Source organism: Olea europaea, chromosome 12, assembly GCF_002742605.1.
Source record: "Olea europaea var. sylvestris chromosome 12, O_europaea_v1, whole genome shotgun sequence".
NCBI lineage: Eukaryota > Viridiplantae > Streptophyta > Magnoliopsida > Lamiales > Oleaceae > Olea > Olea europaea.
In genome coordinates, this window is record NC_036248.1 from 2,015,568 (window position 1) to 2,032,444 (window position 16,877).

The following is a 16,877-nucleotide window of genomic DNA, read 5'->3' on the forward strand; positions in this document are numbered from 1 at the left end:
TTTGAAAAGAAACATAACTATAAGTATGAGGATGATGTCCTCGGGCCTCAGCACATATGGATATATGTTTTCTGTAAAAGAATTAGGAACTATTATACTCAAGAATAAGTGGAACCAGTTTTGTCCAATTTTTTTGTATGGTCAGGTTCTGCAGATCCCATGGGTTAGCTCTAAAAGCTATTCACTGATTAGTTTAAGAATTTATGGTCAATGATATGAACATGTTAAATCTATTTTAGAAATTAGATGATGATGAGTCATTTTAGAGTCATTTCTCTGTTTGAAGAATCCCGTATTTTGTATTACTCTTACTTCCTAATGATTCAATAAACATGTTTTATAAATTATAGTCAATGAACTTGATGTTCTGGTTTGTATCTGAGGCATTAAATTAGTTACCTAGTTCTCGTATCAACTAGGTGTACGTCTTTGCTGATGCTGACGACTTCAAGAAGCTTCTTGAGCCCTTACAAGATATTGCTCCAAAGTTCAAATCAAAGGTCTGTCAACCTTACCACGATACAGCTGAATTAAATATTATATTTTGTCATTGAATTAATCTCTTTTGCATGCTTCTGTTTTTGCAGATAATCTTTATATATGTTGATGTTAGAGAGGAAAATCTTGCAAAGCCCTTCCTCACTTTATTTGTTCTAGAAGAGATAAAGTGCCTTGCAATTTAGATTAGGAAAAAGACTTCACTCTTTCACGTTTTAGACTTCTGATTTTGGCATTTTCTATTGCTTTGTTTGTGTTTGTAGATAATTGCCTTTGATTACAATAACAGCGCCAAATATCTGGTGGAGTTGGATCCTGCTCCAAGACACAGAGGTAACAATCTCGATCTCTTTGCTTTATCTTTTTAATTAATACACACTCAATCATTCTATATATTTGCTTGAAGAATTTCTGCAAGCGGTTTCTGGAAGGAAGTCTGTCACCAAATCTCGACCAGTTCCTGACAATGCGAATTCTTCATCAATTTTCATGAATAATGCTTTTTCAATACATACATCAATAATTACAATGGATCGTCATTTGCTTGCTATTTACTATCATGATTTTTTGCACAGTCCCTTTCAAATTTTGATCATGAGTAGATTTTTCACAAAAAAATAGAGAGAGTGACATTCAGCATATACACAGAAACACTCCATTTTTGTGAAAGAATGTGTTTTTTCTGTTTCTGTCATAAATTTGAATAATCTTTTGGAGTTGTCAAAATGCAGAAAAATGCAAGCATTCTAACTGTTGTCGGAAAGACATTTGATGAATTGGTTCTCCGCATTTCTTAGAACTTTCTTCTTGAGGGTCGTACAACTTTTTAAAATTCAAATTTTGATCTAAATTTTTTGACCCTCAAACTTCCTCATCAAATTTGTATACCACAAAAAGAAATACAGATGCATTAGATTTTTACTCATTAGATATTTCATATTTCTGTAAACATTGATATGGAACAATCTAGGAATTTCCACATCTCGCATCCAGATGACGCCTAATTTCACTGTTCTAAGTTCAAATATTGATCGAATTTAAGATCCACACACCATGGTGTATCAACTGTGAAACCACGANACGCCTAATTTCACTGTTCTAAGTTCAAATATTGATCGAATTTAAGATCCACACACCATGGTGTATCAACTGTGAAACCACGAGCAAGCAAGTTGAGAAATTGGCGAAGCACTTCAAGGGATTGGAAAACCTCGTGTTTTCAAGAATAGATGCTTCCACAGATGAACATCCACAGCTGCAGGTTAGATTTCTATTCAGTGCATTCTAATTCTACTAGTATGGCTTATTTGGTGGGTGGACTGGACTTGATATTATTAAAGAAGAAAAAATATTCATTCGTAATATGTGACAATGTAGATATAGAGTAGACTCCTGCAACTAAAAAGTTGATCTATAGCTTATTTTTGACCAATCAGTAGTACGTTTTTTTTCTCTACCGGAACCATATTGATAGCATCTCATCATTCAGTAGCGAAGTTCTCTCTTTAATACGTGCTAGTTTGAAGCTGTTGGTTGAGCTTGTCCTATTAGAAATATATGTAAGCATGCTATGTAATAATATTGGACAATTTTAGCAGAAATTTTACGATCATTTATTAAGTCTCCGTTTGGTTAATTTATAGATGATTTATAAACGGTCAAATTTTATTTTCAAATTGCAAAGAAAAGAAATAAGAGCAAACACGAGATGTCTATTGTCTTGCTGAGAAATGTTTTTAACTATTCTGTTTACAAGTTGAGGACTACCGGACATTACCGTTCTACCTGGCTAGTGACAAATCCAGTAATTATTTCTTTTCATTGTTAATCGTTATTTTTATATATCGTCTTGTTCCTCATTTCACCATTGGTGCCTTTTAAGTGCAGATCAATCTTCCTACGAAGTCGAGCTTTAAGGAGTCGGCAGCACTCATCAACAAACATTTAAAATCCGGGGAGCCGGGGAGCCCTCAACTAAAGATGAACTATAGCCGATAGTTGACTTACCTTGAAAGAATTTTATTCGCTTTACATGAGAAGAAAGAAATTCTTGCATAGTTAAGTTCAGAAACATATGTACCTGCAGTAGACAGTAGTCATGGTTTTGTATACTTGTTTATAGCAGCAATGAGCCACTGTTCATATTCATAACCATAGCTAACTCTGGAAGTTTGGTAAACAGCATTGAGCACTAAGAGAATGAACAAGATTATTAGTTTATTCTTATTCTTAATACTGTTGTTGAGTATTCAAGAATTCAAGACACAATGAAGCTTTGAACCTTAGTTAGGGGTGGGTATCGGGTGGTTTTGTCCGAGTTTCTTGAAAATTGGATCAAACTGGTTTTCATCCAGAATTTTGAAAATTGAACCATTGAGTCTGGATGGGATCATAGCTAATTGGTTCTGGTTTAGGATTCTTGTCTACATCTTTTATGCTTTAAAAGTAAATTTGTAAAATGTATTCTTCCCGTGCTTTTTGTTTCAAGCGACATAATCATTGATTATTTAGATATTTTAATTAATGTGAATTCATGTAAATTAAGCCCATGTTTGAGACACATTTTAGGGAAAAAAAATGCATTATTCATGTCAAATCAATAGACGATGTGTGGTTAAAAAATAAGAACAAGTTTTAGATTTTTGTGTAATATCATTTTATTGAAAAATGTATGGTTGAAATGATGTCAAATCACTGTTGAAAAATATATTTTTTTTGAAAATAATGTAATTCAAACAAGCCCTAAATTGAGAGATTGTGAACAAATAATTTTGGAGTTGTAGTAAAATTCAATTTTGTAGATAGAGTTGAAATTTGTATTAGGACCAAACTTGATCCCAAGATTCAAAAGTAGACCAATTTTCACTAAAATCGAATCAAACAGACTAGTTTCTAGTTTGCTCTTATTTAATAGTTTACTCCTTTTCTTTTGATGTGAAAACGTTACTCACTTTAATAAACTTTTTCTTTTCTTAAACTTTGATATAAAAATATTATCTATTTTAAAATTTATTTACTTATAAGTATTTTACGCTTAGCTAAACAAGCTCTTGGCAAGATTAAACAACTGAACAGCATGGGCACATCCGCCGCTTGACTTTATTGACATTTTACATGGTCAAACAGTACTCAAACATTAAAATGTTAGAAAAACTTAAAAACTAAATAGAAATTTGCTAACGCACATCTAAGCAAATATTAGAAAACCACAAGCCCTCTTTTCCCTTTGCCTGTCCAATTATGTGTGATATGCCAACCCACCCTGTCAACAAGACAAAAGAAATTTGCAATAAATCGAGATTTCGGTAATGTAAGAAATACTAGAATGGACTATTGTTATTTCAATGACACGCAAGGTATTAAATGAATGGAATGTAGTGAAATAGAGCTACTAAGAAAAAGTTCCGAGAGTAGTCTAATCGATCTTCAAAAGAAGAATTAGGCCAAAATGTATTGAGAAAAAATTCTTGAGAGTTCGGATTTGAACGTACTTACCTAGTGAGATTGCACTCACGAAGATTGTGAAGGCCAAAATGAAGATGATCAAAGATGCTCTCCCTAGTATGCTAATCATCTTCCGTACTACATGCTGTCCAACAAATGCAGCAATGGTAGCCACAGCAACAAAATAAAGAGCTGCAAGAGAGAATGATGGTAAACAGACGAAAAAGGATTATTAACCTTTTACTACTCGATTAGGAGAAGGTGAAATTTGCTCGATTACTAACCGTATGGTACTGGAAATCGTCGTAGAAGATAATATTGTATCGCAGACATGGATGAAGAAAATGCCATGGCAAATGTAGCAGTCGCACTTGAAACCTGTATCGGAAGTTTTAGAAAAATAAACTGTTGCCGAGGGGAAATAGATGGCACATCTTTGTTACACATTACTGTAATGGACTGGACAGTATAAAAAAATAAGATTTTAACTTCTTTTTCTCCCTTAATACGAGCACTGGACGCACCTGGGGGGGAATTCCCAGCTCTAGAAATAAGGGACCTAGAATGAATCCACCACCAAGACCAAGCAGCCCACCAACTATACCAGCCAAAATTCCACAAAAACAACAAAGAACTAACTGGTATACTGTCCAGTTTATTCCTGCTTCTCCCGTGGAAGTTATCACCCTCCTCCCATTATATAAGCTGACTGCCTCATATCCAGATGCTCCAACAGCAATCGGGATCTGATAATCAACAGAAAATAAAGTTGTCACTGGATGAATTTTGGCGTAAAAATATAGAATCCTAGTGAAAAGGACTTTAGTCTCTATAAAGCAGTGGAAATCGAGGGGACATGAATTAGAAGATTATATCCTGTAAGAGCAGAGTATTGATTTTTAAGGGATCAATTCGCTGAACAAGTCTGCATTATGGGAAGCTGCTATTGCATTATGATCTAATATGGTACCTGCAATAAGGTAAGTGTCCAGTATGCCGCTGAACAAGCTGCTGTAAAATCCTGGATGAAAATTGCAAAGCATTCTCAACTGTTGCTCATAAAGAGTAAAAGATTTCCATAAGTGAGACTTTTTAGGAATATTGATAATAACCTTGAGTACATGGAGTAAAAGGATTATAACCCAAACAGCAACCAGTATACTGAGTTCCTTCCAGCAGACATTATCGATAATTGAGACCTGGGATACTTGTCGAATTTAGTTTTTGGAACACATCTTAAACTTAAGGGAACGTTTGTGTACTAGACTAGAATTTAACTTCTTTTTTCAACACCTGAGAACGCTCATTGTGACGCAATCTAGTTCCATTAGTCGGGCCTCCAGGTAGAAGTTTGTATGGTACTTCGTCACTTCCAGTATCTGATTTCAGTTTACATTATATATCCAACTAACAAAATAAGATTCTGTTTTCTTCTCTCTCAAAATACTTCAGAAAGATTGAGCATGTGACAAGTGTACTCACAATCAGATGCCAAGCGTCTAGCAGCCACCTGGATAGCAGAAGCAACAGACAACAAAGATAGTTCAAAGAACTGCAACTTGAAAAATTTTAGAAATCGAAGGGGTGAAATGTTAGACAACCTTCTTTATTATAGTTTCTTTCTTCCATGTTTCAACGCCCTTGAAGAATGCCTTGGTCGATGTGCCTGCAGATCACACACCAATAAACTTTTGAACTATCTCGTCAAAAAGCTCAAGTTGTTAAGAGAAAAAACATATTTGTTTATTTAAATTTTGTCTTCAACGCAGCGGATTCATTTTTTTAATCAATGACCTAACATTTAAATTTAGTCTTCAACATAAATAACTATCCTAATGGAGAAGTGTAAAATATGGGGAAAAAATATTGATCACCTATGAAAAGAATGATCAGTAATACAGTAACCATCCAGTCTGCAAAAATCAAATTGAAAATAACTCCAATACTGATGCCAAGTACCAACATGGGTTGAAAAAGAAGAGCTAGATCATAATCAATTATGGGAAGATCAAGTGTAGGATGCCGGAGCTTGAGATTGTAGTAAACAGTGGCAATTGCTGCACCAGTAATCATGCCTGATCAAGAAAACAAAAGACCTTAAACACAGTCAAATCATCAAAATAATGAACTAATGAGACGGTCGGGTCAGGAGGATTTGCAAGAAGAGATTCTTCAGAATTTTAATGCTATTCGGCTACAATAATCAGTTGAAAGCAAAAAAAAGGAACAATTCATAATATGCACAATTTGATCATAAACCCTTACACTTAGAGATTGCAGTCGATGATTTTGGATCAAATCCAATGATTAGAGTGAGCATAGGAACAAAAATCCCACCACCCCCAACACCTCCAACACTTCCAAGAGCAGCAGCAAGGAATCCAATTACAGTACCCACAATAATTCTCCAGCCAAACTCCATTTCCTGTGAATTGCATTTCAGAACAATATTTTCTTCCAAGAGCAATAGTAAACGAAGATAAGATCAGAAACACACCAAGCAATTTTAAATGATTGCTAGATTTACATCCACTTTGATATTCCAATTTTCACTATATGAAGAAGAGTACAACGCGGTCCATGAAAAATTTCCTTAAAACAAACAACTGTAAGTTATCCATAATTGGAGGCGTGCCCACATAGAAATGAACGATAGACAATTCAAATCTCAAATTGACTCAAGAAATATGAAAATGAACTCACAGGCCACACATGATGAACAAGCAAAAGATAGTTTTGCTGCAAGAAACTGATGATTTTGGATAAGTAATGTGATTCAAACTCATTTGTGGTTCCATTGTTTCTTAAAAAGCCCACATCAAAACCCCGATCTGCTGCTGAAACTCCACTGCCAATAACAAGCAAAACAGTCAAAATCACTGCACACCTCCACTTTAATCCAGCCTCGGCCATCAATTTCTCCTAACTTCTGCCTGAACAAAATGAAAACTTTCTTGAAATCCCAGTAAAAAATCATATGGAATTCAAACAAGAATGAATAATTACTTCAATAGGATCACCGAAATGTGTTATTTAAGAACCTTGATGATCTAACTGAAAATATTGCTCAGGCTACCAAGAGGTACATGCAATTTTTCTGCCACCTCTTCTCTCCTTCTTTCAATCTTTACCGGAAATTGTATTTTAGCTTCCTGTACTCAGATTTCTTGCATTTAATTCTTCTGTCCAAGTCCAACGCCCGCTTGTCCTTTATGCAGATGTCGGGTACGGGCATTAACTTGCAATAAATACTGGAAAAAGAAAAGGAAAAACCAGAGGCTGAAGATGCACGACCAGGCTCATTCAAAGGCTTCACATTGAAGTATCCATATATTTTTAAAATGGAAAACCATACATTTTAACGATCTTAGTGGTCCAGCAATTTAGCACAATGCACAGTGTTAGCTGATAGTCGGGACTCACATGCAACACAATTAAACAGGTTGAATCCAAAAGATACTTTATGTCAAATTTAAAGTTTGCTAATGTACCTTTTCTAAGCACATACAGACCATTGGTGTCTGAATTTGGATCCATCCAATTCTAATAGCGGCTCGTTTGGTAAATCTTTTGAAAAGTCAAAAACAACTTCTGAAATTAAAAAGTTACTTTTAGGTACATTTATGACTTTTAGAGAAAGCTGATCAAATGTGACTTCCTCAATAAGCTCTTTTACAAAAAGTAAAAATCATTCGAAATGGACCCTTAGCATCAAGATGACCCTCACGAAGCCATTAATTTTTAAAAAGGAAGAATGAAATTTTGCACGAATAATTAAGAAATATCCCACTTTTTATTAGTAAAAAAAGTAGTCTGATATGATCACTCATTTTACACATGTAAATAGAGTAAAAACGAAGGAGCTAGAATGTTGAAAAGATTTCTATACTGTTTCAATTTTTTGTTTGGCATGACTTATTTCAACTTTGATACTTGAGAAGATTCTATCTTTAGCTTGAATACGTAGGGCACCCCATATATAAAAAGTTATAGTGACCACACATAATACGTGTACACCAATCACCTTATCGATAAACCGTATATTACGAAAATTCCAAATTTCAAAATGACTCAAGATTCGATACTGGAATATGGTTCAATTGTCGTCCAAAAGAGATAAATGTACGATCGTCCTATTTACCAGCATGTGAGTAAAAGATAAAAGCTAATAATCAACGGTCATTATCATTTGTTTGGGTGCGAAAAGATCTAATAATTCAAGCATCCAAGTTCCAAACAATCATTATGGGAAATTATAGCCACTGTCTTCAACTTTTTACGCTTATAACCTCAACTTTCCTTTTAAATTTACTTTTTGCCTATTTTATAGTTGTGGGTACTAATGTCTTTTCACACACATTTAACCATCTTTTTGAATGAAGTACTGTCGGTGAGGACAATTCTTGCTAAGACAAAATAGGTTGAGGATATCGGGTCAGGGCTTGGCCCTGGTTGATGGACTCCACGTCTTGGGCTTGGACCTTTTGATGGGCAAACTCAACCCGGTCAGGTTCTACGGAGCAGCTACATATGGGTAAACCTGATTTGGAGGATGGGCATGCTACTTTAGGCCGGGCGATCTTTAGTTGAACCCAATTATTCAGATCGGTTTTGCCCTTGGACCCAATTAAGGGGTTTATTTGCAATAGAAGCTCAAGGACTGATCTGCTCTGATTTAATATTTTGTGGGATGGAATTGTAGCAAGTAGTTAAATGCAGTGGCCATTTTTAATCAAACTGAACAGGGAGACTGACTTAAACAAAATCAGATCTAGAGGGATCAAGTTGCAGTAAGCTGACACATCAGGTTCCAAATTGTACTTTCTAGAAACCTCAGAGACCGAATTGCAGAATATGAAACCTCAGTGACCACTTTGTAATCCTGGAAATATTAGGGCAGGAATGCATAATTTAGATAGCGAAGGGACAGAACTACAGCAACTTGAGAACTCGGGGACCAACGTGCAAATTTTGGATAAGGGTGCGTGCTAACTGGTATGACTAATAACTTCAAAAGCCGACGAGTAAAGTTAGACCTCAATGGTGAATGATTTGGCGGACTCGAAAATTTTTTGATCGAAAAAGTTCTTTCGTCTTCAGCTAATCAAGAACAAAACATAGATAAAGTAAACAGAACAGATCAAATTGATAGAGTTGAACAAAATATTGAGTGCAAACATAACACATTCACAAATAGCTGCATATGAGGTTAACATTAATTCATAGCCTTCATGCCTTTTCTCCTTTTCAACCACCTTCCTTTATGAGCAGCCCTACAATGGTAGGTACTTTGAACGACAACTTAATCACATGATTTTAATAGGAGGGTCGGAAATAAATTGGACTTTAAGTCCATGTAGAGATGAAACAAATATGGGAAAGAAATATGGACTTTCCCTGTGATGCGCACATAATTGATCTCGACAGTCTGGTTCGAGTACCGACTCTAGGAAGAATATATTTCATGCAATATATGAAGATTTTGAGTCCCATTTTTATGAAAAAATGAATTTTAGAAAAGTAGATTGGTGGAAATGTGTAGTTGGAAAATAAAGAATTTTTTTTTATTTACGTGTAATATTATTTTAATGAATAATGTGTGGTTGAAAAGAAGAGAGAGAAAAATGTATTTTGAAAAGAATGAGAATCAAACAAGGCGTACATTTCGAGATAAGGCTACACATATTTTATGTTCTCTTTTATGTTTTTGGCTAAAGATGTTTAAAAATAAAAAAAGACCATGTGGTTGATTTATCCAAAATAGATAAATATAAAGATATAGATATTTGTATAAAATCTTGTTGACAAGATGATGTCATCATTCTCACAAAATTAGTAAATTCTACGAGAATTTAAAAAATGTCGGATCGTGGTCTCTACCTCCATTGATGAATCTATTTCACCACATGAAAGAATAACAAGAAATAGGGACAAAAATCGTGAATAATGAGTAAGAACATTTAAAAAATATATATATATATATATATATATATATCTCAAACGCAAACATACCAGAATTATTCTATTTCGACACGCACGCACTCACTAATATATATAGACACGCGCTTGTAGAAAACCCAACGGTCTCTGCTCGGAAGACTATTGAATCCGAAGCATAAAAGCAAAATTTTGACCTGTTTCTATCAAAAAATTTCTTGTGCCCTTCTTTAATCACGACGATGATTTACTATTATTGAGGTTTTGGAAATTTCTAGAATGATCGCCCATGGAATGAATTTTTTAGGATTGGATTAGTTCAGAATGGGTGGATATATTGAACGATTCTCTGGTTTTAATTTCTCAGCTGGATTTTTTAATGAGATTTTGGGTGATATGAGAGAGTGAATTATATTTGGAGGTCCAAAAATGAGCACCGAAAGACAATTGGTTAGCGTTCGGGACCTCTTGGAGGAAGCCAAGAAGCGAATTGTGTTTTTGATCGTATGTGTTGTAGGCCTGTCCTATCTGATGTCCTGTAAGTAATTCACATTTATTTTTTCATTTTTCAATTTCGACGGCGAATTATTTTTCGCTGTTGCTTAATTTATTGACTTTATATAGATTATTGTCGTTTATTTTTACTTTCTGTTTACTGGGGAATCAACTTTGGTTGTACAAAATTACAAATTGGTGGAGGTGATATCACCCAGTTTGAGGATACGAAAAAGAGGAGTAAAGTTTATAAGCGCAGCATAACAAGCTGACAACAATGCTGAAAGTATAGGTGGATGCACTTACTTGCCTACATGCCTACCTACAACAAGCCGATTACTGTAGGATTTGGGCTACTTTATTTGTTAAGTAGAGCACAAAAGTTTATAGTACTTGCAATGGACTAAGAAGTACGAATCAGCTAGTTTGTGTCTCCAAGAGAAATACTATCATCTATATATTCTGTTCTGGTGTCTATAAATGTTGACTGGAGTAGAAATGGTGTTCAATGGGATTGCACTTGGAAGCAGGTGTCTGATATGCAGGCCTAATCACTCAGTTGAAAACTTTATGTAACAATTATGCAAATTCCATGCATGGGAAGAACCTAATATCAGTTATTTGTTTCTCTTATATGACATTTTGTGTCTCTTTAGTCTACTTGAATACAAGCCTCAAAGGTAATGTACAGAGGTTCTCAATTTGTTTCATGAATTTCACAGTAAGGTTTTTTGCACACTTATTACTTATCTGCCTATCTTGCATTATATTTATGCTTTTTGAGTCTTGTTCTCTGGATGTTGTAAATTGTCAATTAAAAGGTTCTTGATGTCATAACATTTGGATAAACATAACCTAGACAAAAATATTTACTCTTTACATCTTAGAATACTACGTCTTTATTTCAGTAAGTTGATCAGCAGCTCAGATAGACAGTATTTCAGCATGGTTCTGTTATAAAAACCATCTTCTTGCCAACCCTATCCCACCCATACCACTCCCCTTCGTGCACGTATCCATGTGTATTATTTTCTTATGGGTTATATGATGGACAAACTGTTCTGTTCTCTGTCCTTCCCCAAATTACTGGGCTTGGCTTTACTCTTTTCCTTATTGCCTCTCTTTCTTTCTCGTCCCAGTAACAAGCTCATCAGTTTTAGTCAACTTGCCTGCCTCTGCCGTTTTAATAATCATCTTTCGCTACTGGTCTCTGGAATTTGATATGCGGAGAAAAGCTGCAAATTACAAAGGCAAACCAATAGCTGTAAGTACTACTCCCATGAGAAAACCTTTTGAGGTTCCTAGAGTTACTGCTGATACGTCTGATTGGAGGCGTAAAGTGGATTCTCCTGTTGTTGAGGATGCAATAGACCATTTCACTAGACATATTGTGTCAGAGTGGGTAACAAATCTCTGGTACTCCCGCATAACTCCTGATAGACAAGGACCAGAAGAGCTTATGCAGATCATGAATGGTGTACTCGGGGAATTTTCATATCGCATGAGATATATTAATCTAATTAGTCTTCTAACAAGGTTTATTTTTTGTAGATGTTACGGAAATTTTTTTCTTTACTGAGATAATCCTTGAGGTTTCATCTATAGGATGCCAATTTTCTTGGTATGTTGCAGGGATGTCATTGATCTTCTATGCACTCAGTTGGAGCTTTTTCGTGCAAGCAAGACAAAGATTGAGAAGCACCGCTCAAGATTTCTAACCATGGAAGAGAGAGAAATGGAACTAAAATCTGTTCTGGCTGCGGAAAACAAACTGCATCCTGCTTTATTTTCTGCCGAAGCTGAGCACAAGGTCGAACCTTTTTCTTTTCTGTTCCTAGCAGTTTATAAATGATAGGTAATCTGGCCAATGGCACAAGAAATTTTTTGCTTTCTGCATTGCTAATTTTTTCCCTTTGGAATGCAAAGCTTGCAGGTTCTCCAGCATATTATGGATGGTCTCATTTCATTTACATTTAAGCCAGATGATCTACAATGCTCCTTATTTCGCTATATCGTAACGGAACTTCTTGCTTGTGCAGTAATGCGACCAGTGATAAATTTATCTAGCCCAAGGTAATTATATATTTTTTTCTGCTCTGAAGAAGTGCATCCTTTCTATTATTTATTCTTCCACGAAATTTGGTGCCAGGTTTATCAATGAGAGAATTGAATCGTTAGTTATTTCTTTAAGCAAGACCGACAAAGGAAGTAAGGCAACACATGTGGATTTACAGTCCAGGCCAAATATATCTCCTAAGTTATCATCTGATCATTTTTCACGGGTTCTAGATCCTTCCATGAAAGGTGTTGAACTCGTACAGTTAAAGAAGGATCAATCCAAGAATGAGGCTGAGAATCCTGCATCAGGCAACATGAAGGAAATACTTCTTTCAAAAGATCCATTGCTTTCCATTGGTAAACACTCCACCCCTTCTTGGAGTTCTTTGCCATCAGAAAACAATTATGCTGACGGAAGAGATATTCAGCGACACCTATCCGGAGGAGAATGGGTTGATATGCTAGATGTGTTTTCTCGCAGAAAGACTGAGGCACTGGCTCCAGAACATTTTGACAATATGTGGACTAAAGGAAGAAATTACAAAAGGAATGAAGGCGCAAATCAGGTGGCTGACCCTGTGAAGCAAGCCTCTTTGGTGGGTGTATCTATCTCGATCAAGCAGTCAAAGGAGCTTTCTGGGGCAAAGAAAAAGGTTAAAGAAACCAAAGGTAGTTCCTTTGAGAGTGATGTTTCTAATTCTGGATGTAGTAAATGCCCTGGGGCCAACATTATTGTCACACATGATGAGTTTAAAAAACAAAGTCGTACAGCAATTCCTTTAAGTGAAGACAAAGATGAACTTAGCGTCTTGCATTCTGATGAGGTCAAATCAGAGAGCAGTTGTTATACTACTGAAGATGAAGATACTAGCAGTGTAACAGGTATTGATTCACCTGGTATTATTGTTTGGGATGCTAAAAACAAAAGAAGCGTCAGTAGCATTCATCATCCTCTTGAAAGTTTTGAAGGCCATAAGAGTAGAAAGATGAGCAAAGGGCATCTTCATTCACGAAGATTGCTTAAAACCCTGTCTAAAAGGAAAAGGTCTAGATCAAGTAGTCACAACAGGCACTTGTGGCAAGAGGTTGAAAGAACTAGTTTCTTACCGGGAGACAGGCAGGATATACTGTATTCTTCCACAGAAAATATCAAACATGAAGACTTAAGTGATGACTTTGAGGCTGAACTTTTAAACAGAGTTTATAGTGGAGCTACTACTTCATCATCGGCTTCCTTTGCCTCCTTACCTGGAAGTCATTGCTGGCCTGCTAATTCTGCAAAAAACTCAATTGTTGCTGATTCTTTTTTCAAGTTACGATGTGAGGTATTCAATTCATGCCTTCCACTTTCAGTTGCACCAGTCTTGAATGCGTGTTTCATGCTGGATGTGAGCCCATTTCTTTTTGCAGGTATTTGGTGCCAATATTGTGGAGAGTGGGTCCAAAACTTTTGCTGTTTATTCCATATCTGTTACTGATGTAAATAGTAACAGTTGGTCCATCAAAAGAAGGTGTTAAGATATTCTGTAAACTTTTTGTTTTATCTCATTCTCATGCCCTAATGCTCCTTTTATAGGTTTTGCAATTTTTATTTATCATCAATAATTCATCTTAATGTGGCATGTTGTAGTATGATTATAAATTCCAGGTCTTAACTGGAATTTATTGTTCGTGCTTACAGATTTCGACATTTTGAGGAGTTACATCGGCGTCTTAAAGAGTTTCCTGAATATAATCTCCATTTGCCACCGAAGCATTTCCTGTCAACCGGTCTAGAAGTTTTTGTAATTCAACAGCGGTGTAAATTGCTTGACCAGTATTTGAAGGTCTGGAAATTCTTTTCCTGCCCCTTTGAAAGTTTCCATTTTTCCTTTTACATTTCCGGCTTTCCTAACATATATTCAGAATAAGTTAATTTTGATGCTAGCTATAGGATGAAGAAACCAGAAGCCGTTTTATGCAATTAAAGTTTACTTAGAAGCCTTTTATACTTATTTCTAACTCCTTTCGCAATGTTGTCCTATGCTCTATTCTATTACTCCCACTGTATTGCCAATGAATCCTAAACTCATGGTGTTGCTTAATGATATATTGGCTTTTCCTGTTACTTAGTGAATTAATATGATTATAGTTTATGTTTTACGGGACCAATAGCTTACGCAACCTAATAAAATTTTATCTCTCTCTCTCTCTCTCTCTCTCTCTCTCTCTCTCTCTCTCTCTCTCTCTCTCTCTCTCTCTCTCTCTGTGTTAATGACTTCAAAATCTCATGCAGATAAGGCACCAGCTGCTATTGTAGGTCTTGTTGGTCACAAGGAATATGAAAAATGTGCAAAAGATCTCTATTATTTTATTCAGGTGATCTATGTTTATTGTAATTGTTGTGAACTGCTCAATCTTTCATGAGATGAAATCAAAAGTGGTTGATTTGTATTCTTAAAGACTCTCTTTTCCTCTGTCCATCCTTTGCCAAACGGTGTCTTTAGGAAACACGTCAACTTCATTCTGCCTCAAATGTGTTCTCTCAAGGCCTAGGGTTCAACTTTTCTCAATACACAGATACGTAAAGTTAGCTCTAAGTCTCTGGTGGAACCTACATACAAGACAAAGGAAATATTAGGATACATTAGAAATATGCAATGTCTACACAGCGTTCATCCTGAGCCAAGATCGAATTCTCCATAAGATTCATAGTTGCATTACTTATGGCTTCCTTGTTCATAGACAAAGCGGATTCAGAATTATCTCATTCCAAGGCATAACTTGTATCTACGCGCTTCATATTCGCCCGGAGTTCACTCCCAGAGAAACATAGCTATCCCTATCCCGTCACATCAATCCCGCTAGCCCTAAAAAAAATTTGAATGTATTCATGTGTATTACCTTTTTGTTTGACAGATTGCTGAGCCATGACCTGTAATTAATGAGTCTTTTAAGAAATACGGGCTTTCTTTCACCCCTCCTTTGATCTCAAGTCACTTATTGCTTATCAGTTTCTTCTAGCTTCTGATTTATTTTATATTTTGTTGGGGTGGGAAGACTGAGTTCCTTTTCATGGTTGGACTCAGATTTACAAGCTTCGATGTAATTCATGGTTCTTTTATTATTTCAATGCCTAAACCTCCACGACTTTTTCCTTACAGTATGCAACCGTTTCATCTTTAGCAAATAGCATATGTTAATATCTGTATCATTCTTTTGGAACCATTACTCATCGGTTGCTGTTTTGCCCTTCTGCTGTGTACAGTCATCTGTTTGTATGAAGCAACTAGCGTTCTATCTTCTTGAATTGCTGCTCGTATCTGCATTTCCAGAGCTTGATAATGTCTTCAAACAGTTGCACGAGGAAAAGGAGAAGTTTGGAAAACTGGAATTGAATCCACAAAGCTGAAATTTTTGGCAGTGATTTTTCTCGTTGTTAAAAGTTATTCTAGACGTGTCAAATGATTAATTGTCAACAAAGGTTTTTCTTTTTCACCGATTATAATAGCTTGTCCGAAGAGAGTGAAAATACATGTATATTGTATTCAATTATATGTTGTACAGTGATGTTGATATGTTCACGAGGAATCCCTCCCTTACACAGCACATTGTAAACTTTTACACGAACACCATCTCCTTTCTCTTCAAATAATCGAAAGCAACAGAGGCTCCCTATCATGCATGTGGAATGAAAGCTGCTTGGAGACCGTGACATATAAATGCCAGTTTCATAGAAAACGATCAAACCAACAATGAAATGGAAATAGGGTGGGCCAGGATACTTAAATGAGTAATTTGCTATTCTGGATTGAAATTGTAGCGGCAAACTGTATACCCATTTGCATGAACGAAAAGCAGTTTGGCAATCATCGCACAGAAAAAGACTACATGCACCAAGATCCATAATCGAGCTCAGTTAATTATGAATCTTTGGACAACCAAAAGTTCTAGCATGAAAAAAAAAAATTCTAAAACTTGCTCAACCAAAATATTCCAAAAAAGCCTGGATGCACTAGCACAAGAATGTGGCGCTCAGAAATCAGCCGTCGACAAATCTTCACATCAACAAATGCCACATGGGGAGCCAAGCTCACAAATGCCACGAAAACATCTCTGCTGAAAAACATTATATATTCATAAATTTACGAAGTCAGTGAGCCGAAGTGGTTCCATTGAGGTGTGTGGCAACATTGTCCGGATTACATCTCTGATTTAGAGTACGAAAGCCCCTACCCATTCCAAGACCCTCAAAAAATAAGAAAGAAAGGTAAAAAAAGAACGGAAACATGGAGTCCAAACTAAAAGCGAGGGCTATAATCAAGTATGTCTAAGATGATGGACCTCGCTCAGCTTTCCAAAAATGAGCATTTTCACACCAAAACAAATCTCAATTGCCCTAGGATTTTCTGAGTATAACTATCATGTCTTCTGAATAACTTCAGCAACTAATCCGTCTCAAAACA

General features: G+C 35.9%; 2 protein-coding genes and 2 long non-coding RNA genes across 8 annotated transcripts; 3 read left to right on the plus strand and 1 right to left on the minus strand.

Annotated features, from left to right (window-relative positions):
* The first annotated feature begins 6 nt into the window (after window positions 1-6).
* On the plus strand, window positions 7-1,571 carry LOC111405135. The gene is made up of 3 exons (XR_002704740.1): window positions 7-500; window positions 588-831; window positions 905-1,571. It is a non-coding gene; the product is annotated as an uncharacterized LOC111405135 (long non-coding RNA).
* A 13-nt stretch (window positions 1,572-1,584) lies between these two features.
* On the plus strand, window positions 1,585-2,731 carry LOC111405136. Of its 2 annotated transcripts, none has more exons than XR_002704742.1 (2): window positions 1,585-1,759; window positions 2,386-2,731. It is a non-coding gene; the product is annotated as an uncharacterized LOC111405136 (long non-coding RNA). The 2 variants fall into 2 exon arrangements; XR_002704741.1 differs by lacking the exon at window positions 1,585-1,759 and adding an exon at window positions 2,109-2,302.
* Window positions 2,732-3,557: 826 nt separating this feature from the next.
* Window positions 3,558-7,281, minus strand: LOC111405137 (sulfite exporter TauE/SafE family protein 3-like). 3 transcript variants are annotated; one of them, XM_023033890.1, is made up of 13 exons: window positions 6,984-7,281; window positions 6,646-6,875; window positions 6,208-6,367; window positions 5,817-6,017; window positions 5,544-5,608; window positions 5,425-5,452; window positions 5,236-5,321; window positions 5,055-5,141; window positions 4,913-4,963; window positions 4,467-4,688; window positions 4,227-4,320; window positions 3,994-4,134; window positions 3,558-3,760 (listed from the first exon to the last, which is right to left on the minus strand). In XM_023033890.1, the coding sequence occupies exons 2-13, from the start codon at window positions 6,853-6,855 to the stop codon at window positions 3,675-3,677; spliced, it is 1,431 nt and encodes a 476-aa protein (XP_022889658.1). In that variant the 5' UTR covers window positions 6,856-6,875; window positions 6,984-7,281; the 3' UTR covers window positions 3,558-3,674. The 3 variants fall into 3 exon arrangements, with proteins under 3 accessions (XP_022889658.1, XP_022889660.1, XP_022889659.1); XM_023033892.1 differs by having other exon boundaries at window positions 6,963-7,281; XM_023033891.1 differs by having other exon boundaries at window positions 6,949-7,281.
* Window positions 7,282-9,956: 2,675 nt separating this feature from the next.
* LOC111405138 lies at window positions 9,957-14,580 on the plus strand. 2 transcript variants are annotated; one of them, XM_023033893.1, is made up of 7 exons: window positions 9,957-10,417; window positions 11,514-11,910; window positions 12,007-12,184; window positions 12,308-12,447; window positions 12,524-13,757; window positions 13,843-13,943; window positions 14,114-14,580. In XM_023033893.1, the coding sequence occupies exons 1-7, from the start codon at window positions 10,309-10,311 to the stop codon at window positions 14,340-14,342; spliced, it is 2,388 nt and encodes a 795-aa protein (XP_022889661.1). In that variant the 5' UTR covers window positions 9,957-10,308; the 3' UTR covers window positions 14,343-14,580. The 2 variants fall into 2 exon arrangements, with proteins under 2 accessions (XP_022889661.1, XP_022889662.1); XM_023033894.1 differs by lacking the exon at window positions 11,514-11,910 and having other exon boundaries at window positions 9,959-10,417; window positions 14,114-14,578.
* Window positions 14,581-16,877: the final 2,297 nt, after the last annotated feature.